Source organism: Vanessa atalanta, chromosome 10 (assembly GCF_905147765.1).
Source record: "Vanessa atalanta chromosome 10, ilVanAtal1.2, whole genome shotgun sequence".
Classification (NCBI taxonomy): domain Eukaryota; kingdom Metazoa; phylum Arthropoda; class Insecta; order Lepidoptera; family Nymphalidae; genus Vanessa; species Vanessa atalanta.
Window position 1 is genome coordinate 3,021,652 of NC_061880.1, and position 26,381 is coordinate 3,048,032.

The following is a 26,381-nucleotide window of genomic DNA, read 5'->3' on the forward strand; positions in this document are numbered from 1 at the left end:
AAAAACTAATGTCCATTTGGTACATTTAATGACCAAGTCTATGACAACCAAGTCTTTTTTGAATTACAAAAAGTAACATTTTCATATTTACCTTACTGAATTACAATTGTATAAATATTTTTATAGTACACGTGGCAGAATTTCTTTGAAATTAGACATACACTGTTTTCTTATAAACACAAATTAAGCACATGAAAATTCAGTGGTGTTTGCCTAGATTTGAACCCGCAATTATCGGTTAGGATGCAAGCTTCCTAAACACTGGCTATCTCGGCTTGATATATCTATATTAAAGAAAACAAACAATTTTTTTATTGATTTATTTAAGCAATACAAAAACATGCAGTGACTAGAAAATCATAAATAGGAGCTACCTATCAATTAAAACTCAAAATATTTTATTGCATTTATGTCAAAATTCTTTTACATCGCTTTACTACGATAAAATTTGCCACATCATTTAAAATCAAAACACATCAACTCATTTGTTTACGTAAAGAAAAAAGAAATATATATAATTTTGTTTTATATAAATTAGATTACAACAATATTGATTGAAACAAAATAATACATTTAGACTCAATTGAATTTTTAACAGAGTAATTTTCTATCATAGCGCGAACTTAATGCATTATGCACCTTGTGTAACGAAATGAATTGTAAGATCCGTTATATTCAGGCACTTAACCTTCTACGTATGGAAATAGTGCGGTATGAGACAGTATGTGTGAATAATACATAATTATATACATACATATAGTAAAAGTAAAACGTGAAAAATATATAACATACGATCTTAACCTACCCTAATACTGCTAATCTAAAAATGCATTTGTGTGAACGACATTTTTGTGGTAACACAGATTACTATATAATTTAATATTAATATGTACAATTTGTACAATCAAAATGATTATTAGGTCATGTGGTTGCATATAACTACGACAAATTCCATATGAATCGAAATAAATAGTTTAATTCATTTTTTTCAATACAAAAATTAAAATATAGCCTTTGACATCTTTCTTACACCACACATGAGTATATTGTAGCATGATTAGTCACAATTTTCAAAAGCAATTGTTTTTTTGGCTGAACACAGTTTTCAAATTTATATATGACGGATTGACCTTGATTCTTAAACGTTTAAGAGTATTTAATACAAAACAGAAAAAATAGAAGATAAGCAGACCTATGACCTCTCGAGCCAATTAACAAGCGTTGAGTCGCAAGCTACCATTTATACCAGCAGTATATCTGTAAAATTATCTTCACAAAAATTACATTTGAAAACAAATTTTATGGAGATCAAAATGGAAATAAGTAGTTGTAATTTCTACTTAATCTTATTGTATATTACTGTCTATATCATTTAAAAGCATAATCGGAATATAATTAGCCTCGAACAAAGTGTTACATATAATATAAATAAGGAACGGTTATTATACAAATTCATGTCTTTTTTAATAGGCGAAGTTCCTGTGTCATGTTATACAAGTATAAAAAGAGAGTGACGTCTCTTTTTAAAGTTCTTTGTTAACCATCTAGCTGTATGCCTTGTATCCAAGTATTTAAGTCGCTTGACTCGGGGCAATCCAGAACATTCTCTGCAGTCACATCCGGAACTAGCAGTCGCCTTGCAGCTGCTTGACCGGAGAGATAAGCGCCATGCACTGTTGAGTAGAAACTGCTATGTGTGTGCTCTCCACCGAAGAGTAACACTGGCTGAAAACAGGAAAAATTCAAATTTATATTTCATATAAAAACAATAGTTTTTTAAATATATAATACTGGATATTTTTTTATAATATTCTTCTATCTTCTAGTCCAATATGTTTCCAAACAAAAATTCTTATTATAATTGGAGTTTAAAAGCAGAATGAAACACGTGTAGTGAAGTATTCCCTCGTTTCCACCGGGAAATAATAATTACTTAGTTTTCACTCATCAATTTATTTTATATTTCCATTTATTAAAAAAACGTGGGTGGGACTGCGTGTCCCAGGAAGCAACCAGAATAAAGCGCGTTACATTACAAAATTAGAACTTGTCTCTTAACATGTCCGATCAAATATTACATTATCTCATATAAATATGTCTACTAATCTAGAGGAGAGTCAAATATTGCTTATACATCTTAGAAGGTCGTAATGAGCCACAGATGTTTCTTCAACAGATAAACAATTTGTTTTGTTTTATTAATAACAGACATCCAATTTAATTTAGTTAAATTAAATTTAAAACAGCCTGTAGAATATTGCCTTCGTATCCTGAGGTAACATTTTGCGATACATATTGCTTGATGTGCTTAAATACTATAAGATCAAAATACCTAAAGTATATTATCCCTGTAGTGGCTCATATAATTTAATAGTGACTGTCGCACGATTTTTTTATCATTAGATAAAATATTATCATATCTTCGCCATGTAATACTTAAATACAAATCTAATTTAGATATTCTTTATTATAAATTTAAAAGAATTGGGTGAATAATTTCAAAGAATGTATTATATAATAAAATATTTTTGATGTCAATTACATCACAAATATTTTGCTAGATTAGATAAAAAACAGATCTTGGTGATTGAAGTTATATGTGAAAGTAGAAATGATTCGAAGTATGGGGTATCACAATATCCTATTATCTATTAAATGGCTAATATTACTATGCATTTTAAATATTGATTGTCAACATTTATTACATACGACTTATGCTATTTGTTGTGCGAATACCAAGAAAAACTGTACAAAGTTGCAACTCAATCAGATGAACGACATCGCTACACACAAATAGCATATAATATGTACCGCAATTAATACTTACTTGTGGAATTAATATGTCTTAAAGTGCCAATATCTATGACCAGTAGTGGTGACTAAGCACTTACCATCTTTTGGGTAGCCCATTTGTCATTTCACTCATATATTATAATAATAAAAAAAAACTAAATTCGAAAATACAAGTACTTATTTCTAGTAATGATCCTAAAATAACTTGACACTTTTGAAAACCTTCCTTAGATTCCAATTATCCAGTCCTTAACCTAGAATTTTGGTAAGTATCTGATTTGTTGGATTACCCTGCAACAAATATAGAGATATATAATACATTACCTTTTTATCGTGTACATTTCTAAACAGTGGTTGTGCTAAACTTTCAATATCACTTTGACTAGCACCAACAGCAATAGCTGTATAAGACCCTCTTGTATAAGGCTGCTTTTTCCAACTTGTACTGAAATTGAAAAATAGTCATATAAAGTTAGTAAGTACTTTGATTTTATCATTCAAAATGATTAAACCAAAATAAAGAAACAATAAAACCTATATCCACATATATTATCTTGAACATTTTCCATATAAAGCGTACCTCAATTGGTTGAGTGAAATTGTTTTTTTTTATTTATTTACTAATTCTGCATCTATATATCAAGCTTATTAATTTTAAACTTTTGTTTATTTTTTTATACTCGATGCGATTTTGTCTATTGATATTTTTAATGTTGTTATTTCTTATTAATCTATATCCAAATACAAGCTTACATGGTGTGGCATAACAATTTCAGAAATTATTTTAAAATGTTTAAATGATTTCCTACAAATATGTAACAACTTCAACGGCTTATATACCAATTTAAGAAAGACCAATTTTTTTTTACATTAACACCATGAGAATATTTTTACTAAGAAGATATTACTATGTATACTAACCACACACAACATTGAGGTGCAGGAACAAATGGGTCATTTAGAAATTGACGCAAGATCTTTGTACAAGTACTTGCCACTTCATCGCTTGACAATGTTTCCATATATTCAGCCTCCTTTCCAGAAAGCCAACCCAATAATAGAGTTTCTGTCACTTTAACAAATGAATATATCTTTTTATACCATGATTTTGAAATATCTTCAGAAACTTGTGCATTATCCCAGAGCAACATAATTTCAGTTATATCTGGATTTAAAAAAGGCCTTTCATATTCTAAGTAAATTTTATCAACAGCACTAAATAATAATCGTTCTATTGACTCTAACTTATACTGTGGCAGCGCAGGTTCAAATAATGACCCAGCTGTTTCTTTGAGCACACCCAATGGTACAGTACATATCACATGATTTGCATATAAACTTTGTCCATTTTCACAAATAACTTCAACACAATGAGATAACTTTTTGCTGAGTTTTTCTGAAGTATTAACATTACTTTCACTGGAATCACCTGCCCTTTCAGAGGTAGCTTTAGAGATGTCTTCTATCACAGTTTGATCTGAATCTTCCGATTCTTCTCCTACATCTTCGAAATTTCTTAAACTACTTTGTTGTTCTGAATCCCAAATAATTTTTGTCACTGGATGATTAGACAATATTTTGTCAGGAGATATATTTTTAGTCATAGGTTCTAAAACAGAACTATAACCTGAGGGTATCACAATATTACCACCTTGTAGTTCAGTGTAACTGCCTAATTCTAACAGATCAATATCATCCATTGAATTGCATCCCGATATACAAGTCTCACGTTTTAACAAGCAATCGAATATTAATCTTCTCAATTTCTTTTCTTCTGACGTCGGGAGGCGTTCTAAATATATGGTTGCTTCAAGGTTTATATGTTCACCCACACTATGTATGTCGGGTGGGGGAAGGTATTGGCATAAAAAATACTCCTCGCAACGCCTTAAGAAACAAACATAAGCTTCGTGGATTTCATGTAATACACCGAAGGGCACTTGCTTACCATTTTCTGTAGCCGCAATAACCTTATGCGGTTTAGGTATATTTATTATGTTTACAAGACCATTTTTCGTCGCCAATTCGTATATCGGATTACCGAGAACTCCGTGAATATAGTTAGCTCCTAATTCAACATTGTGATTTTTCATTGGTATAGAAATAATCCTTCCACCGATGCGTTTTCTAGCTTCTAATATTACAAAGTCGTCCATACCATTCTTGATAAAATGATTGGCTGAGGCTAGCCCAGCCATACCACCTCCTATTATTATTACATTGTATTTCTTTACTTCACATTTTTTACGAGAATTTGAATTTTCGTCACCCATAATATTAAAAGAAGATTTTGCTATATTTTTTTGTTACTGAGCTTTTGACGCTCAGTCAGCTGTTACTTTGGCATAATATTGCATTGGCAAATTGACATTACTCTTGGCTAACAGAATAATAATAATAAATGTATGAGATTAGTTGATTATGTAACTTCAATTACCACTCTCTTTACAAAAATAATGAATAATTAATTCATAACACGGATCCGATTTAAATAATAAAACGAAACAAAATAATCACAACTTATAAGGATATCTTTACACTATCGACTGAATGAGTGAATGTACTATCAGAATTTATCAATTTAATAGTATTGATTAATATTTTATAAAAACTTATATTTTTCAGACATGTTTAAAAATATTATATTACAACACAAAGATTTTTTAAAAAAATATTCCTTAAAATTTGCAACCAAATATTTCATAATTATGTGTAATAATGTAAACCACAAAATTTTAAATGTAAATAAAAAAAAAAAGAATAATAAGCATTTTTAAAAATTGTTTAAAACAATAAGACAACTAGACAACAAGTCTAGAAATTATTACAAAAAAAATATCTTACTCCATTTTAGAAGTAGTGCTATACTGCTATTATTATCCGTTCAATTTGTCTCACTCACACCTGTTACTATTGTTCTGTTGTGTTTGTTCCTTATGATATAGTTAGAGAATTTTATTAAAAATATTTACTAAATGTATTTTTTATAAAAGCTTAAATAGCAGTGATAAATATTTTTTTATCAATAAATCACATCCCTAAAGTACAAACCATGACACCCCGTCTCCCCCACTTCATCTTCCTGTTTTTAGCAAATTGTCGCTATCTCGTTCTTTTATCAATGTTTTCCTATTGCTATTTCTGTTTAATGACCTTTGAATATGCTGAATAATAATATCATAAAATCTTTGTTTACTTCTTCACTTGTATCTTGCGTGTTTTTGTTATTGTGTGTAAAAATATTATCAGTCTAAGTTTCCTGTATTATCGGTAAATCGTCTATTAATATTTGGAAAAACAATTTAGAATAGGTTTAGGGATTGCAAATGTGAATAAAATAAGAGGATTACTCTAAATTTACTATCGAAAGTCATTGTGAATAATCAATTGCTTACAAATTTATTTGCTGTTGTGCTAGTGCTTGTATTATGTAATGGAAGGATGTAATCTATTCGATTTAATAGTATAACAACATTCATATACATTTAATATTGTGTTGTGTAAATCAGTGAAATAAATAAACATTGTAAGTAACGACACGTGGGTCTCAGTGAATTAAAATCGATAAAGACGTAAGCGTGCGCTAGTCTATCAACGAGACGATTCTACGTCAAGGTCACTTCACACAACACGTGCAATGTCGGATTCTATTTACACTCATGACTTTCTTTTAGAACCGAGTTTAGAGATAAAACAGGAGTCGCCCTTCGAATTGGGCGCGATGTCAGCATCAGTACCAATTCCACATAGGCGATCAGAACTTGGTGACTTCAATGGAGACATAGACTTGTGTTTACAAGACAATCAAGTTGGATCCTTTCACAGTGTTCCTACATTGTCATATAACAAACTGTCATTTGAAGCTGATTCCTCAAAAATGGAACCATTTAAAATGGAAGATGATGATATATTTCAAGTAGATAAAGCTGACTTAATATTAGGACCTACTCTGGCAGAGTTAAATGCAAATCCAGATACTTCCTTGGATGATTTGAACTTTGATGACTTACTCTTACCAGAGGAAAATGGATACTGTATACAAATAGGTGGTGCCATGAGTGGATCAAAACGTATTTCAAATACTTTACAGAACACAAATATAATGGCCACAGAAAGTCCCTGTAGTCCATATAGTCGTGCACAACTTGCCTTTTCCCCGTCGAGCCAGCATAGTTCAGCTTCATCAAGTTTTGTTCCACCAATTAACCAGTTACCAGAATTACTGCTTCGTATGGATGGTTACAGTGGTGAAATTGCTTTGGGACAATCGGTACCTGCATCTTCTGTATTGCCACCTTTTCCTCCTAGTGTAAAAGCACAACAGACACAACTATCATCTTCTGCTCCTACACATTTGACAATGGAACAGGTAATGCCAATTTTTTTTTTAAGGTAACCCGACACAATTGTATAAAGATAGACAATATTATTTTATTGAACATTATTACACTAAATCATAGCTAGTAGGGATATGTATACAAAACTTAATTTTAAGAAGAGGAGGCAGCATTCTATTAATGAGGCATGTTTTGTTTGAGTAAAATTTATTTTATGACATGTTGCTATTAATAACATTATGCTTAATTACTAGATATGGCAGCGAAGAGAACCACGAAAGCATTTACTATCCACAAGTTCCCTAGCAGAAGCAGGCTCAGTTTCGTCACTTTCTGGTGGTCTACTCAGTCCAGGAACTGGTGACTTCTCACAAGATGATGAGGATGATAGAGATGTAGAATCTGATGAAGATAGTGACAGATACGAGGACCTCTCTTCTGATGGTAAAATAACTATTATAAAAAAACTAATTTTATTTTTGTATACATTTTTAATTCACCTTTATCTTAGACAATACCTTAAATTTATAATTAGAAAAATATAATTATAAAACTATAACTGAATGTAAGCTTTCTTAATTGCAGATTCAAATGATGATTGTCCAGAAAGGAAGGAAGCTAGGCTTGCAAAAAAGGAAAAATACTTTTGGCAGTACAATGTACAAGCTAAAGGACCTAAAGGACAGAGATTGATATTGAAGAAAAAGTTGGAGGACCCACATGTATTAAATTCAGTTACAGATCCTGTATTCAGCCCAAATTGCAATGTGAAGGGTATAAAACATAGGTAATTTAATTATTATTAAAATCTACATTTATACTAAAAAATATATGTCTGAACTATATTCATTGATTTAATTTCAATTTATCTTTAAGTGGAAAAGCAAGGAAAGGTGACGGGAATGACTTAACACCAAATCCAAGAAAACTGTATCTGATTGGCTTAGAATTGGATAAATTGGGAAAAATAATCAATGATATGATCCCTGTGAGTGAATTGCCATTCAATGTAAGACCAAAAACAAGGAAAGAGAAAAACAAACTAGCATCCAGAGCATGCAGATTAAAGAAAAAAGCACAACATGAAGCAAACAAATTAAAGTTGTATGGTTTACAACAAGAACATCGTAAGCAGCCTCATCTTGTTACTAGATAGATATAGATAGATAGATTTTCTAAGGTTATGTCAAATGATTTAAGTATAAAAAAATTAAAAAAATTAATTGGTACGCTAATGATACTTGGAAAAAAAAAGTGAATGCACCCCAATCAAGTAATAAAATAATACACCAAAAACATGGACAACTGTGGACATTAAAATATTGATTAAAAATTTATAAAAAAAATTGTACTTTACGAAAATTTTACTAACTACTATATAATATCTAAATTTTTCAGCTAACAATTAACTTGGAAAAGTTCTGTGTAATAATTTCTTCATTAAAACATTCATCAAATTTGGAGACAGGTATAATATTGCAAATATCTTTTTTCAGGGCGGTTGCTGAGTGGAATCAATCAAATGAAACAAATTGTTTGCAATAGGGTAACTAATCCAGAAAATAATGTAGATTGGTCCTCACACATCAATGGTCTAGTTGCTACAGCAACAGGTATACATATTTATCATTTTATATCCTAGTATCCTTTTTATTATAATTTGTGTGAACAAAACTGAAATTTCAAAATGTAAATCTTTGTAACCATTTACAAAATTGATCTTTATTTTGCAAATGATTAGTAAGATTTTGGCAATTATATTATTTTACAAGAAGTGTGAATTTATGATAAAATTATTTATTAATTCTGCACATATTTTTTTTAGTTTTCAAAGTAATTAACTAATGCACGCATGTTTTCTTGTCTTACAGAGGTGAAAATAGCTGGGAAAACATCCGAGTTTGTTAATATGATATTGGACAATGTTAAATCAGGACAAAATAATGGTGGTTTAAACGACATATGAAGGTATTGTACAGATTTACGAATATTATAACGAAAGGCTGTTTTATGTACCTCCAAAGTTATTTAGAGAAATGTTTTATGTCTGTCATATAAAAGCTTAATTGTCAAAGACGATTTTATTTTTGTATGAAATAAAAATAGTTATAGAAATTAGAGATATCACAAGGCAACTAACATGAATATTGAAATAATTCTCATAATGTGTTTAGTTTATAGTACATATTTTATGTTGTGTTGTCAAAATTATGCAAGTACTATGTTTGTTTATCATTATAGAATAGGGTTATTAAATGGTTAAAATATTACCCAAACCATTATTAAGTCATAATTATAATTAAAATTAAATTTAACAACTGTAAGTAAATCATTAAAATTTATTGTAATCTTAACAATGATTTTGTCATCTGATTACTAAAAGGTTATTAAGTAATATTTAATATACTTGAAGTCATATGTCATATCATTAAGTTAATATTTCGGCATCTTTCTTTGAAATCTAGGTTTAAATTTGCTAGTGTATCAATTTTATGATTGGCGCACTAGGTCATACTATGCATGGTGTAAAAAATCCTCCCCTCAGTCATATCTAAAATTGGCTAAACAATACTTAGTTCTGGCAAGTAGCCTAATTTTAAAGGAATTACCGTCTAATAATGATAAGCTCAGAGTAAATACAATCAAAAACCAAAGTACAACTCAATTTGATGTAATGTAGGGTCTTCACTAGTCAGGACCTATGTTACTTAATTGCAAACCTCAATCGCGTGGCGTGATAGTAAATAATCGTGATTCGCTCGTCTTCAGAATTAAATTAAAAATATATAAATTAACTTTAAATTACTTTCTCTTCAAAAGCTTATTTAATTGGAAAGCGAGAGTTACAGGATCATAAAATCAAAACAAAAAGCTAAATAAGATTTCTCTTGATTGTTGACTTGCAAATTTAGATATTTGTAGAATTTGGCTAAAATACGTAAGCCATAACCTCGACTGTAAAATATGATTTTTTTGTATTTTCAATACCTATCCAGTTACATGTTTAGCTGTTTGGATATAATATTTATGAATGTATATAAAATAATTTTGGTAGGTTATCTAAATTATTTTTTTGATTTTCATATATAATCTAGTACAAAAACAAAAAACGAAATGAAATCTTTTAAACTTTTTTAACAAACTAATGTCATACTCTTATTTAATACAAGGTATTTTTTTTTAAATACTACTACGGAAAATATTTTTTCTTATTTGAGGCAAGTAAGCTTTTTTTTATCTACTTGGTACAGACTAAATCTTTGGTTGTTTGCTTTGTTATTTTGTATAAGATACGACTGGAATCCAGTTGTGTAAAATAAGTTCGTGCTATGAGCAGCCTTGAATAGGAACTTATCTTTTTCATTCAACAGTTTTTTTAGTGCTCAAACTAGCAGACTGCAGAGTAACGCCTAGGATATAATATTTTTTATCCATATACATCATAATAATTTTACATAATATAGATATTATTTATAAAGTGATAGTATAATATTATATTTAGTATGTGGAACACAGAACACAGAAACTTATAAAATATAATATTTTATATTCAAAACGAATCTCCAATAGCCTGTTTTATTTTTTAAAGAAACAATATATTTTTTTATAGAGCTTACAATAATAATATATCAAGTTTCAATGAACTTCCACAAAAGAGTTTGATTAATTCTGCCATATATTTTTTTTTTATAAAAATTCTTTATAAATATTATGAAATATTAAGTAACTGTTTAATTAGATTATTATTTTATATAAATGTTAGAAGTTAATTCTATTTTCATATTTATTTTCTCAATATAATTGATATTCATTACTTCTTGCCTTCAATTTAACAAAAATTAATACATATTATGAATACAATAAATTTCTGGACTTAATTAAACTATTGTAGCAATTACTACAAAAGCAGATACAATATTTAAAAATGTAAGAATATCAAAGACACAGTTATTATTAAAAAATACCATAGTTTTTGATTTTTTTGAGGAAAGAGATATGTTGTGGGTATGTTTTCATTGTTTTAAAAAACACATATATATTTACATCTTTTAATCGTAACTTGTTAAAATTAAATAAAAAATAAAGTACAAAACGAAGTGACTAATATTTTAAGGCACTTCATTACTTCCAAGCATAATTGAACCTTCGTACCAAGCATTAGAGTATGTTTTTAACAAACGTGGTTCGAACGAGTTGACGGAAATAAAAGTGTCGCTAATAGTAAAAAATAATAGCAATAATTTATAATAAATGTATGAAGAAAATCAATACGAGCATGATCTGTAACTATTTAACTTGAATGTAATGTCTGATATGTAGATGTAATGTTATACCTATAAAAGAAATAACAACATTACATGGCTGAACGACTATAAAACATTCATGAATAATATTTCCTTTTGTCTTTAGAGTTAATATCCTCCGAAAACAAATTGTCAATTGTCTATAAATCGTAAAGAATAAACGAAGAAAACATCTCGGTGTCATAGACATTAATTTAAAAAAAAATTTTGGACGTTTTATCGTACTGTACAAAATCAATATAAATTTGTTCGCACTATACTTTATCATTAACTTAGTCTATTGTTATAGATCGTTATATTCTGGGAAGACGCCCTGCCCATTTTCTCCAATCTGCATTGCATACACTAAACAAATTTGAAACAGTGTGAATTATAATATATTTTGAATAACTGATTCAAATATGTACAAATTGATGGACCAGACATGTTCAATATGTGATAAATATTCATCTTTTTCTATTATTCGAGTGTTTTAATTATTTAGCACACATATCTTCTGAAAACTTTAGGCTATTTGCAATAATATATAAATGTTTTTAACAAATGTATAAATAGATATTTTATTCATTACATACTAATCCATATTAAATATTATTTTTAGAAGTTAGTGTTTCTATGAAATATTGTTAAGTAAGTACTATAGGTACCGTTTTATTCATATTCGAAATATATAGTTTTCTGTAAAACATATTTTATTTTGATGACACAATTGGGCTGGTTCCTACTGTGATAAAATTTATTGAAATAAGTAACTGTACATAGTCCCTATTAACATTGTATATAATATGATTTCCAAATATGAAAACAAAGTTTATAATATCTAGAAACTATATATTTTATTTACTATTCAATGATTTCCACATTCATTTAAAAAATAATATTCAATATGATATTTTTGTGTATCAAATAAGAGATTTTTTGGCTATGTTAATAATAAAACTGTTGAAAAGTTTATACATATATAGATTTTTATGGAAAGAATTTTAAAGTATTTTTTTGTTATAGAAATGATTCTATATTGATACATAACTTTTAGTGTGAAAAAGTACAAAAATTATCTTGTGTGTTTAAACACCAATATTAATTATCTTAATGAAAAATAAGTTTCTTTTTCATAAAAATATCATAACATTTTAAAAGTGGAAAGAACCCAATTGTGTTTTCAGCAGCACACAAAAAATATTTTTTTTAAAGCCAACTATATGGCATTAATAATATGTATTTAATTACAACTAAAAGCAAAAATCAAGCAAAATTTGGTATTAATTGTTAAATGTCTAAGAAATATTTTGTTTATTTCAATGTACTATGAAGTGATATAATATGTAAAAATTTGATAAAAAAAAACTATCTATAAAAAATTAAATACATGCATTTTTCAATTTAACATTATTATATTGGAACTTCACGATGTTAAGAGTTTCTCTATAACTTATAATATATACATACATTTATAGTATATTTAGTTATACCTATTACTTTAGGAGTATTTAGTGCTTTAATATAGGTATTGGTAATAAGGTTATTGACTATATTTTTTTCACTTTAGTCATCCACTAACAGCAAATTAATACAATGTAGTATAAACATTAATTTATTAAAAACCGAATGACATTTAATATATAACATACCAAATTATCAAAAAGTATATAATAAAGTTAGTTTTTTGTTGGGATAAGTTACAAATGAAATAAGTTAATTTCTAAATGTAAGACAATATTTTTACTTCTATATAAGTTTTTAGTTGGAAGATCAAATTTGAATTTGCTGACATTTAATGTATGGCAGTTTCATAATAATAGGATCTTTGTATCTATCATGGTGTCTTCATATTTCTTTATAAAATAAATTGTGATCTTTGATAATATTAATAATATGAGAATACTTTATATTGTGTTACCGGGTTTATTAACTTAGAAAGTGAGTCAGATAAACTTTCTAGTCTATTTTTATTGTTACTTCTTGAATTTTTAATACAAAGATTTTGGCTTAAAAACTGAGAGAGCATGGTAAAGTTATAAGAACAGACTAAATGTCATTAAATATATAATATTTGAAAATTCGTATATAATGTATATTTTAATACACATACTATTTTGTATAAAATGATATTATATAAAAAGTAGAGTTAAAAAGTTATATTCAGTGATATAATTAAAAATTCTATAAAATAGTTATTTATATAACTCATTTCATTATTGTTTTATTTGGTTTATTTATGTTTATGGTATAGTATTGGCAATACCTACATAGTAATGATACTTTAGTGTACTTCAAACTATAGGCCCTTATGGTACACTTTAATCATGTTAATCAATATCTTATTCTGAATAAAGCAAACTGTTCTGCGATCCAATAGGCTGTGCTTATCTGTATATATCATTTTATAAGTCTTTGTTTTGTGTTAAGATCTTAATTTTGTGAATTAATATTTTAATAATAATATTGTTTTACATAGTTTTTATGTCTGTAAATGTTATTTTTTGAATAATCAAATTGTTTATGAATTCAAATAAAATGTAGAATTATTTTAAAAGACTTTTAATCAAATGTATAAATTTGAACTCAATATGCCACTGCATTTTGACGAACAGGTATCATCAATTATTTCAAATTTTTCAAGTAGCTTAAGTAATTCATTTGTTTGATACTCTTCGATATGCTCAATATAACAAACCAATGCAGTCGCTGATAAATTAATATGTTCTCGTAAACATACAGCTGGAACAAATATAAGTTTTAGAATACAGATTAAATAATGTATTACTAAGATTATAAATGACAAATATTCCAATATTTACCTCCAGCAGCCACTCCTGACAAAATGTTAGGTTGTTCAAGCTTAGCAAAATTTAAATCCCATGTTTTTTTGGATGGTACTGAGGTTGTTAACTGTCTTATTACCCAAGATTGCATTCCAAGACTTGCCGTTTGATATTCCATTATAGGTTTTGTTTGAATTGTTAAAACATCCTCACTTTTGTAAATAAATGGTTTCAATAATTCAATTATTTCACTACTTTTTAGCAAATTATAATCTTTAATAGTACAAATATATTTGTCTGCGGATGTTAATTGATACAAATGTAAATTGACGCCTATATTAGAATTAATCAATTTTAAAAAATCTCGTGATTGCACTTTGATGAAATCTGATAAAAATTTTCCTTCAAGAATAAAAAGTGTTTCGATTCTTTTTGGAATTTCTAAAGGCAGCTGCCATTGTATTCTGTAAAAAGCATTTTATTTTTTTATTAAGTTAAATAATTACATAAATAAAACAAGGATGATAAATTAAATACATTGTAACATTTTCTTCGGTGTAGACTTCATCCCAATCCTCCCATGTTGTCCTACTAACAGGTTCTACTATTTCGCCGAAAGTGCTCATAACAAATTATAAATGCCTTTGACTATTAATAATTTTTAACAAATCTTTTATTATCTCAATGAGACTTTCTTACTGAGTTTTTTGTTGAATGTTTTAACGGTCTGTCTTGGTTGTTTGTAACAAAATATTAAAATTCAAAACAAAAATGACTAATGACTATCGTATGACTTAACTAATTCAATGACTTAGGCCAATGTTGTCACTTATAAAATATGAGCTGTAATCACTTACATAAATACATTGATTTGTGGGACAGATCACTAAAATTAGGAAATTATAGATAAATTTTTATTTACTGTATAATCCTCACACATATACGTATTAATTAAGTAAAAAGTAATGTAATAGTTGAGGTTCTGTTAATATTTTTTTTACGTAGTTCTTATATTTGAAAGTTTAAAAATGATATATATTTAATATTCTAGTTATAAAAGTTTTTATTTCAACATCACGATGATTTGATTACAATAATATCTGCCTACTGATATATATAATAAGTCAAATTATTAGAAGTTATATATACTATATAGTGCACGAGTGGTGAAGAATGGGTTTTTTATTATTATAGCTTCAATGTGTAACTTAAGTTATATTTATTTTAATATTTTTGTTTGAGTTTTAACTATTATCATGATTCAAGGAACATAATAATAATTTTTTAGTAAAGAAGATAATTAACCTAAGCTGTTAAAATGAATTTATTTCAAGTTCTTAATTAGACAAAGGGAGATTAATATTGTTTGATTGGCAATAGTCAATCGTACTGAAGTGATACATTAATTACAAAAAACAAATGCATGAGACGAGTTGACGGTCTAATAGTATTCATATCTTTGTTCGAAGCACAGTTTATGAGTTTAGGAGTAGTAATCGTATTCTGTGCGCAGTTCAGTGGTTTTTTTATTTAATTGGCAACACTGTATTTATCGCAAATAACAATATGGCAGATGACGCAAAAGCATAGTTTCCAAGGGTCGTAAGCACTAAGCAGAAAATTTAATGAAAAAGTTATAAAAACAGTACCCTTTTCAATATTATGGTAAATGAAATTTTCGTTTTATCATTAAGCGTTACTTTAAATAGGTCATGTTAAAAATGTTAAAGGTGGGTAATTTAATTTAAATCAAAATTTTGATATTATTTAATTTAAGTTAATACTACTTAAGTTTAATCCATTTTTTAGGACAAGGGGCAAGTAACATTCGAAGATAAATGGCCATCCATGCGTCCTATAGTTTTAAAATTGCTAAAGCAAGAACCGGTAACTCAAATAGAATGGCAAGATCTTTTCGTAGCAGTGCATTCAGTTTGCCTTTGGGATGACAGAGGCCCATATAAACTAAGAGATGCGCTTCAACAGGATATAATGATGTATATTAAACAGGCTCAGGCTCGTGTTCTAGCACAACGTGAAGATCAGGCACTTCTAAAGGCGTATATTGCGGAATGGGGAAAATTTTTCACTCAGTGCAATTATTTACCTACACCATTTCGCCAATTAGAGAATTCCATTAATAATATAAGTAAAGTGACGAGTTCTAATGCATCAAATTCTCAAAAAAAGAACAATAATAACAACATAGAAGATAGTTTAGTGCGAAAGTTGATGTTGGACTCATGGAATCAAAGTATTTTTATGGAAATCAAGCAAAGATTACAAGATTCAGCTATGAAACTGGTACAAGCAGAACGCAACGGTGAATCCTTTGACTCACAGCTTGTTATAGGTGTTAGAGAGTCTTATGGTAAGTTAATTGTCAATAATTCCACCTAAAATATGTTGCACACACAAACACAATAAAATAATGCTTCTTTTTGCTTTTCAGTTAATTTGTGTTCAAATTTAGTTGATAAACTACAAATATACAGAGAAAATTTTGAAGCTGCATACATGCAAGCAACAGAGGAGTTTTATAAATTGAAAGCAAGTGAGCATTTACTATCTAACGGTGTACAATCATATATGAAATATGCAGATCAACGACTTAAAGAAGAAGAAGCAAGAGCACATAGATATTTAGAGCCAGGGAGTGGAAGTGTTGCAGCCCTCACACAATGTTGTGAAAAGGTTCTAATTGGAGAACATTTGCCTACGTTACTTGCTGAAAGTGCTCCTCTAATTAAAGCTGGTGAGACAGATAAACTTCAGCTAATGTTTCGCCTTCTTGATAGAGTGCCAGAGGGTGTTACTCCAATATTAAGGGACTTGGAAGCTCATATTGTGTCTGCAGGATTAGCAGACATGGTTGCATCCGCTGACATAATAACAACAGACTCTGAAAAATATGTAGAGCGTCTATTAGATCTGTTTAAAAAATTTAGTACTTTAGCTAAGGATGCTTTTATGGATGATCCTAGGTTTTTGACTGCTAGGGATAAAGCTTACAAGTGTGTTGTAAATGATACTACAGTTTTTAAGTTGGAACTGCCATCATCAGCCTTAATACGAGGTAGCAAAGGCACAGCCCCCGAAAGCAAATGTCCTGAGCTGCTTGCTAACTACTGTGATATGTTGTTACGTAAAACACCATTGAGTAAAAGATTAACAAGTGAACAGATAGAATCTAGGTTAAGAGATGTTTTATTAGTTTTAAAATACATTGAAAACAAAGATGTCTTTATGCGATACCATAAAGCACACCTGACTAGAAGGTTGATATTAGATTCTAGTGCAGATTCTGAAAAAGAAGAAGATATGGTTGAGTGGCTGCGTGAAGTTGGTATGCCAGCTGATTATGTCAATAAGTTAGCTCGTATGTTCCAAGATATTAAAGTAAGTGAAGATCTGAACACACAATTTAGAGGTGAAACTACAAGACATGATGCTATAAATATTAAAATTCTGAATGCTGGTGCTTGGGCTAGAGGTTCTGAAAGAGTTACTGTTAGTCTCCCACTAGAGTTAGAGGACTATATTCCAGAAGTAGAAGAATTTTATAAGAAGAAGCACTCTGGTAGAAAATTGCAATGGTATCACCATATGAGTAATGGTACAATCACATTCGCTAACTCAGTAGGCAGATTTGATTTGGATGTGACAACTTTTCAAATGGCTGTATTATTTGCTTGGAATCAAAGACCTATGGAAAAAGTAACATATGAAAATCTAAGACTTGCTACAGAATTACCTGATCCAGAATTGAGAAGAACTCTTTGGTCACTAGTTGCATTTCCTAAACTCAAAAGGCAGCTTTTATGCTATAAACCACTTGTGCAAAATCCAAAAGATTTTTCAGAAAATACAACATTTTGGGTTAATCAAGAATTTGCCCTCATTAAAAATGGTAAACCACAGAGGAGGGGTAAAATAAACTTAATTGGAAGGCTTCAACTCAGTACAGAACGGTCTCAAATAGAAGACAATCACTCCATTGTTCAGTTAAGAATTCTAAGAACCCAAGAAGCAATAATAAAAATATTAAAGATGAGAAAACGCATCACAAACATAGCTCTTCAGGTATGTATTACTATAACTTATTTATAGTTACTAATTAATTAAGTTTATGTAAGAACTTATAGGATATTGTTTTGTTTAAATTTATAAGAAGATTTGAATTAGAGGAATTGGTATGTGAAGACAATTTAAAAATAGAACACATTTTTTTAGGATTATTTAAATTTCTCTTTCAATTTTATTTATAAATGAAAGCAGGTAAAATAGCTTTATGAGTAATTGCTGAGTTTATTCCCTTTTTACAGTATCAATAGGAATTTCGTAAAATTTGCTTCATAAAAAAATAATATGATCGATTTGTAAATATTAATGCTATTTAGTGCTTCTCTATAGTTACTTCTTGGTCACACTCTTAAATTTTCATTAGACACTTATATTCACTATAATTCACTCCACCAAAGGATTTAGGGGGGTAATGCATGTGACTCTCAGTGGTCAAATAATTTATTAGAATTTAAATTAAAAACATTGGATGGATATAATTCTTAGTTATCAACATTTTCGTAAACAGATATAGCATTAGCTTTATCATAATTCTGCACTTGCGTCTATTTTTTGCTGTTGTTTTGTTGAAAAATTCCTACCTAATATCAATATTAGTAGGTTTATCAATGACTTACATTTTTACGTTATGTTAAATATGTTGATGAACTTTGAATTCAAATAAGAAAATAATATTGCAACACATGATTAATTACAGAGTGAACTTGTTGAAATCCTTAAGAATATGTTCCTGCCTTCAAAGAAGATGATTAAAGAACAGTTAGAGTGGCTTATAGAGCACAAGTACATGCGTCGTGATGATGAAGATATCAATACTTTTATATATATGGCCTAAATTAACATCTCAACTGTACATGATCCAATAAATTATTTACTCATTTAAACCAAGGTTGTTGTTAATTCGAATAAAACATCTTTTAATAATATTTTTTATTAATATTAAATATGACAGTACATACAATACAAAAGATATAAGCACTTTTAATTTCTTCCAGGTTCTATAGTTTCACCTCCTTGGATCTGACCCCAACCAATTAACCTGCAAGTTTTTTTTTGTTTGATTATACAGATTAAATAATTATGAAATTATTTATAATATATGTTTCCACAACACCATTTAAAATTTATCACATTAAATGTATAAAGCTACAGCTTGAAGTACAAATGTTACACTACAAACATTTTGTACAAACAAACATACATACATTGTTTAAATTACATAAGCTTTGTACCACAAGAAATTTATACTATTGTTATTAGTAATTATTATGTTTAACTGTCATCAACACAACTTTTTTATATTTAAGAAAATAATTTCCTGGAGTTTTATAAGGAGATTCTTCATTTTTATAACCTGTGAACGTTTCATGTTAAAAAAAATACATTCCATAGAGTAAGAGCCATATTTAAAATTCATTTGTTGTTTACATGCTACTATATATACATACATTTATACAGACATAAACACATTCTATGTTTCAGATTTAGTATGACTCAATAAGTTATTCCATATTTACCTCCAGTGATTCTCCACTCTTCTACTGAGCGCTACCTTCTCTCCGATCTCTGTGCATACGGGGCTGGTTAGTGCAATCTTTGCTAAATCGGCTTTGGTGGCAATTACTCTGCCGCCAGTACTTAGGGAACCAATATTTACAAGCAGCGCCTAAAGAGAATATAAAAAAAAAAATATATAATTTTGTTTATGTTAATACTTAAGTTAAATGTGTAATTATGAAAATATTATATAAAATTGTCTACATCCTTCATATATATATTTGGCACATTCATACTAGCCCATTAGAATAGAGAAAGAAATTAATATGAAAATAGTAAATATAAGGTTTGTTTATCTTAACTCCTTCAAGTGGGTATACATATGTGTAGTTAACTTATACAATTGATATTTGTATTTTCACATATTCAAAATTTGATTGAATTGGTGACCGATTTTTAAATTACATTCTTAGAATGAAAATGAACACTATCTTAGGTCATGGTTAAAGTATTTGTTTTAAATATATAATAATATTCATGTTCAATTTTATAAAAACAAGATATATGTACCTCATTTCTGGTCAATTTCTGCACTTTAGCCGCTTTTTTGTCGCCTTCCGTACGAACACCGAGAAGACGTTTAAGAAGGTAGTAGGAGACTTCAAGCTTCACAAAAATACCAGGTAAAGCTCCAACGGCTCCCAAAACCTATAAATTAGTAATAATTTTCATTTACAGAGTTTAATTTTTATGTCTAATTATACCATAGAACATTTACAGCATAATATGTTAGTAGTACTTATACAATAAATATGTCAAGACGATTAACGTAAATAAGACAATGTACTACTATACGAAATTGTTTTAATTGAAAATTTTTAATTAAACTTTATAATACACCACACATTAATAATAAAGTTAGCTTAAACGACAGTGAGCCGAACACTCCTTTCACGGTCATGGTCGGCTTTACTGTAAGGTATGAGTAGATGGTCACCTGTCCGACGAGTCTGTCTGCGCGACACAATGTAGGTTCGATCTTGGTGCCGACTCCAATAAGTCCTCCGGGCACGGCGTATTGCAGCTCGTTCTGCTCCGCGAACAGAGACACGATGCGGGAGAAGATGGGCCGACACGTCAGCTTGCCGTCCGCGTCCTTGCTCACGAGCCCCGGACGCACCTGGAGCCAGACAAGATCATCACTGATATAAGCCATTCCACATAACAATAAAATAATTTATATTTGTCAGCGGAATTACTGCTGAGATCTAACCAAGATGATAGGATCTTAGACGTTAAGCCTCTAATTACAGCGGCTCTCTCACACTTAATATCAAAACGATGCATTAGTGTTCAGTGTTTGAGTACCGTCTTTGGGTCTGTTTTGACATGGGACAGAATTCGACGCGGAAACTTCCTTATTTAAAATGATGAAAAAAAGAATAAAGAGTGTTCATACTCCGCACCTGTATGTCAATAAGTAAATATTCCACAGACACAAAACTTCATACAACCATGCAAAAGATATGCATATTTATGCATTTTGATATTTGATTTGATTATTTCTACATCGTAAATGAATCATTTATTTATGATTACGTGATTACTCTATCAAAGTAGCAATTGATACCTCAATCTCCATGCCGACGGTGAGCACGCCCTGCAGGATAGAGCCGCCCGCCACGCCTCCGCGCAGGTCATCGACCTCGCAGCCCGGCTTGTTCACGTCAAAGGAACGGATTACGATCATTCGCGGGGGAGAAGTGAAGTCTCGTATCGGGACCGGAATCTTCTTCATGATGTACTCGCACAGAACCTGCGGAACGATAACGTGAAACTAAAGACACCAACGTATTATTTTTATCGTGATGATTGAAAAGATTTTATATCGATGAACCTAGTAAAGTAAATTTGGTCTCGAATTATTTTTACCTCGATGTTATATTTAAGCTGAGCGGAGATAGGTATGATCGGGGCCCCTTCGGCGACGGTACCCTGGACGAATTTCGTGATTTGTTCGTGTTGCTCCTTAGCTTGACCCTCCTTGACCAAGTCTATCTTATTTTGCAATATGAGTATATGCTTCAGTTTCATGATTTCTATCGCCGCCAAGTGTTCACTGGTCTGGGGTTGCGGACATGACTCATTGCCTGTAAAAAAAAGTAAATAATCTTAGATCCCACGTTTGGTGTTGTATTGACAGTGAAATAAGTGGCGTACAGATCCAGGGATGCGTTCTACGTTAAGAAGTTTTGCATACCTAGGTTATCGAATACCTACGGGCGAAGGTGACCACATCCAATCGGGTCGTCTAAATAAAAAAGTCACCGCGCGGATCCGCCCGTGGCGGGCGGGATTTTAGGGCGGTAGGTGGAAGGTTTTAGGTATAAAATATAGCCATGTTCTTTCTTGGGGTTCAAGCTTGCTTCATAACAAATTTCATCAAATTCGGTTCAGTGGTTTAGCAATCAAAGCATAACAGAAAGACAAACACACACAGTTAGTGTTTGTCTTTCTGTTATGCTTTTTGTTGCGCGACAAGAAACAAATGAACTCACCAGCGATGAGAAGTAAGGCCGCGTCCATGACGGCGGCTCCGTTAAGCATGGTAGCCATGAGGATGTCGTGACCGGGACAGTCCACGAAGCTGACGTGACGCACGAGCTGGAAGCGGCCGGTGCAGGCGGGCCGCAGGCACGGGAAGTTGTCGTCCTTGGAGGAGCCGCCGGACGTGTAGCTGGTTGGCCGAGGACATTTCGGGTTGTCGCATTTGTAGATTTTTGCATTTGCGTAACCTTTCAAACATAATTACATTTTAGTGCAGTGTCTTCATAGTGAAGCTTATAATCGGTACGTTTATTTTATATTTACTTACTTGTTAAAAATAAGTTTTAAATTTTTTCTTATGAATTTTGCTATCTTACGATCGACTGTTAGTGATCTTTATTTTGGTATATTACTTTTGTTTGTTTGTTTATATAGATTAAATATATTATTAATTAGATTAATCTTATGCACCATGGTATGATTGAGGTGTTTATATAAATTGAAGTAAGTCATTAAATCTTTTGTACAACTGAAGTTCTAATTAAGGTTAAATGATTTGCAATTGTTAAGTAAGTAACCATTAAACTATACAAATTGTCTTTAATATTTTATAATAAAACTGAATGCTTTAACAATTACACAGAAAAATTCCAACAGTTGTTCACATCTAAGCATACAATGCAACAGCAATAATTGACACCATAAACAGGCGGTATATCAAACTACTCTTGTAATATTTTAAACATATCTATTTTTTTTGTTTAACAATTAATTTATGGTTTCATAGTTAACATGATAGGCACATAGTAGGCACATTAAAAATTTCATCTCAAATATATGTCTCAAAATTACCAAAAACATAAATTCACTTATTGTTATTATATCTAAATATAATATACATTGTATAATACTTAAAGTATAAATTTTACAATACAAACACACATGAATCATGTGATTAATGGTTTATACAATTGTGTGATAATTTTTTTTTTTTTAATGCATTAGCAATAGCTTTAAGGAATATGTAAACCTGCTACAAAATGATCTGGGATATGCTTTACGTCAGATGTGCGGTGGCTTTTAAGATCAATTTATAAAGAAAAACTTCTAGTCTCAAGACAAGATACATATTCTAAGAGCTTACACCGAGATTCTAAATGAAAACAGTTTATTATGGAAATTTCTTATTACTTTATAGTGTAACTTCAATATTTGCTTAAAGGTTTATACTTCAATTTATAATTTATAATTAACAGCTAAATTATTTCCAAATACTGCAAACACTTGCTCTTGCAACTGTGATTAGTAATGATTATTAATCAGAACAAATATTTTCTACACTTTAAAGCCCCACATTTACATTCAGTACGATTTCTGAGCAATGCCATATTTTGTTGTTGCATTTCAAATCTAGTCTTAACAGGTGAAACTGGGGAAATAGTAGTATTCGCTTCAGAAGCATTGGGTATACAGGTATCATCTTCTTCTATATCTTCCATACGTATAGCAGGAGTTTCCATGTCTTCTTCACTTTCAGAAGACTTTTGCAAGTAGTCAAAGCATATCTCTTCCCCTGCTTCAATGTCTCTTGTAGCAAATAATGCTAACATTGGTAAGTTTGGATCTAGGCAATCTGCCCATACAGCCCACACACCTAGGTTTGGATCACATGAATGATTTATAAAATGTGATACATTACCTAAATTACATGCATCCACAACATATGGGTTTTCCACTGAATTAAAATCTAAATCAAACAGATAAGTTAAACCATTAGCATCATACTCCCGTCCACGTTTCTCCGCTTCTTCAAATGTAATAACTTCCCCGACATATTGGCATAAAAACTGTCCCTGCTTAATCTTCTGATCAGATCTTACTCCCCATCCACATCCATTAGCTGTTTTAAATATAGTCAGTTTAAAATTTCGTCCTCGTTGAACTACACGATTATTACAATCTGGAGAACATTTGCATGCCTTGTTACATTCATATACTGGTGTACCTGTGGCTACTCGAAGTCTTCTATTAACTGTGTAAGCAAATAAACCGGCTTGCATTCCACAACAGGATTTGGACCGACAGTTACAAGCTTCACATTCACAACCAATAGGTGGTTCATTGGGAATGACAACACCAGCTCCAGGTATTGATTCATTTATATATGTAAAATTTTCTGGTGGGCCAGTTAAATCAACATCATTTTCTACTGCTAACTTTTTACATTTATCAACTTGATTTAAATATTCTTCCCAATCTTTGAGGGCCATTAGCTGACGACAGCGTTTTCTACACATTACATATAATTGTAAAATATTTCTTGTTTCTTGAACAAGGTCACATGCATAAAGTTCATTGGTCTCATCCAAATGTATCATTGATAGTAACTTTAATATTAGGTTCTCTTTTAATGTAATGAGATCAGACTCTTCAAATTCATCGAGCCTTTTAATAAGATTTTCATCGCTAAGTAAATTGTCAAAAGATAATTCTTCTTTAAGTTTTTCAATTTTTTTACAATTTTTTAACTCTTCATTGACCAAAAATTGTTTTAAAACATCCGGACAATTATCTAAATTCTCAATTGGTTCCCAAGTGTTTTCACTGTCACTCCAACCTTTCCATTTAATATAAAAGCTTTCTTTACCCGATGCATATTTGAAATCAAGAATTTTTTCTATAATGAACTCTTCTGGTTGTTGTTTATGTCTTTTTTGTTTCTTGTTTGGAGGCTTTTCTGTTATTGTTTCAGTGTCTAAAGGCAGAGGTCTCTTTTTCCCCTTTCTAAATTTTCCAAAAAAAATATGTTCATCTCTTTCATCAGCTCTTTCACGAAACATTCTTATAACTGACTCGGTCAGGCGCTCTGCAACATACCATGTGATTTAAATTAACAATAATTTTTATTATTTACTATTCTTATAAATATTGTAACTATAATAGCTTTAATAATTCTATTCACATGGTACATTGCAAAGGGTTTATTATGTTACAATGTAGTATAATTTCTTATTGCTAAAAATGTATTACAATTATTAAAATGTATTGTTTACTTTTTTATTTATTTTTTACAAACTACAATATAGGAAAAGTTATGGTTATAATAAGTTTGAACTATAATTATATATGCACTTATTTTTGTATAATAAGTAAATAAAAGTTCATACTTTTAATTGCAGACAAAACTGTATACACAATGTAATATAGAATACCTAAATCTGCGTTAGTTCCGAAAAATTATAACTGTAAAATTATTCTGTCATACATGCATTGTTAATATTTTCTGCTAGTGGATTTAATTTTTTTTTATTATATTGACTTACCTAATTTAATAGTAATATTCCGTTCCAACTCATTCTTGAATCTAACAGTCTGCACACCAGAAATTGCTTTTACCACAGTTGATTTGCCATGGGCTACATGGCCAATAGTACCAATGTTAATAGTGGCTTGTCTGGATATTACTTCAGGGGATAAAGCAGAAAGCTTTGTGACGTCCTAAAATTAAAGATTAGTAAACTTTAATTGATTGAAAATTAGTTACTTCTTGTTATAGGTTATATCATGTTTGATGTTTAACTTTAATTAAATTATTTTAAATAACTATTAAATATGTAAGCTTAATCATGAAAATATATTAATTAGAGAGTACACTAGTTTCCAACTTACTAGTTTTGACAAATCTTGCTGATGCAAGTTTGACTGAGCTCGGCCTTCATTCGAAGTCATATTGGTTTAAATTATAAGCACTTGTAAAAGTATACTATATATTCAGCATTCAATTAACTTATTTTAAACATAGACTGTAGCGTCTTAAATGTTAATTCAAACAATTTCGTGATTGTTTCGAGTTATTGCGTGGCCATAGCCCCTTGCCTTGCCGCGCACGCTGAAAAATATAATGTAATCTGTATCTGTAATAATTGCAGGGTAACCAGTTTTCGAATATTTTTACCTATAATCATAATAAATTGATTAAAAATTTAAAAACTTTTTTAAATGTAAACAAGCCAAGATGCTTTGAGTTAAGTTAAAATTATATTTCACAAAAAACT

General features: G+C 29.9%; 5 protein-coding genes across 5 annotated transcripts; 2 read left to right on the plus strand and 3 right to left on the minus strand.

Moving 5' to 3' along the window:
* Positions 1-394: 394 nt before the first annotated feature.
* On the minus strand, positions 395-5,279 carry LOC125066819 (spermine oxidase). The gene is made up of 3 exons (XM_047675101.1): positions 3,715-5,279; positions 3,118-3,238; positions 395-1,725 (listed from the first exon to the last, which is right to left on the minus strand). Exons 1-3 carry the CDS (start codon positions 5,064-5,066, stop codon positions 1,537-1,539), a joined length of 1,662 nt encoding a protein of 553 aa, XP_047531057.1. The 5' UTR covers positions 5,067-5,279; the 3' UTR covers positions 395-1,536.
* A 572-nt stretch (positions 5,280-5,851) lies between these two features.
* LOC125066820 (protein CREBRF homolog) lies at positions 5,852-13,957 on the plus strand. The gene is made up of 7 exons (XM_047675103.1): positions 5,852-7,162; positions 7,385-7,574; positions 7,716-7,917; positions 8,007-8,257; positions 8,627-8,743; positions 9,002-9,098; positions 11,724-13,957. The coding sequence occupies exons 1-6, from the start codon at positions 6,431-6,433 to the stop codon at positions 9,094-9,096; spliced, it is 1,587 nt and encodes a 528-aa protein (XP_047531059.1). The 5' UTR covers positions 5,852-6,430; the 3' UTR covers positions 9,097-9,098; positions 11,724-13,957.
* A 2-nt stretch (positions 13,958-13,959) lies between these two features.
* Positions 13,960-14,993, minus strand: LOC125066822. The gene is made up of 3 exons (XM_047675105.1): positions 14,737-14,993; positions 14,236-14,663; positions 13,960-14,155 (listed from the first exon to the last, which is right to left on the minus strand). Exons 1-3 carry the CDS (start codon positions 14,823-14,825, stop codon positions 13,980-13,982), a joined length of 693 nt encoding a protein of 230 aa, XP_047531061.1. The 5' UTR covers positions 14,826-14,993; the 3' UTR covers positions 13,960-13,979.
* Positions 14,994-15,743: 750 nt separating this feature from the next.
* Positions 15,744-19,166, plus strand: LOC125066818 (cullin-5). The gene is made up of 4 exons (XM_047675100.1): positions 15,744-15,929; positions 16,009-16,570; positions 16,652-18,282; positions 18,980-19,166. Exons 1-4 carry the CDS (start codon positions 15,912-15,914, stop codon positions 19,115-19,117), a joined length of 2,349 nt encoding a protein of 782 aa, XP_047531056.1. The 5' UTR covers positions 15,744-15,911; the 3' UTR covers positions 19,118-19,166.
* A 31-nt stretch (positions 19,167-19,197) lies between these two features.
* LOC125066821 (eukaryotic translation initiation factor 2 subunit 3-like) lies at positions 19,198-26,222 on the minus strand. Its single transcript, XM_047675104.1, has 9 exons — positions 25,996-26,222; positions 25,650-25,824; positions 22,338-22,574; positions 21,712-21,929; positions 21,410-21,595; positions 20,777-20,959; positions 20,350-20,487; positions 19,800-19,948; positions 19,198-19,321 (listed from the first exon to the last, which is right to left on the minus strand). The coding sequence occupies exons 1-9, from the start codon at positions 26,053-26,055 to the stop codon at positions 19,264-19,266; spliced, it is 1,404 nt and encodes a 467-aa protein (XP_047531060.1). The 5' UTR covers positions 26,056-26,222; the 3' UTR covers positions 19,198-19,263.
* Between the last annotated feature and the right edge of the window lie 159 nt (positions 26,223-26,381).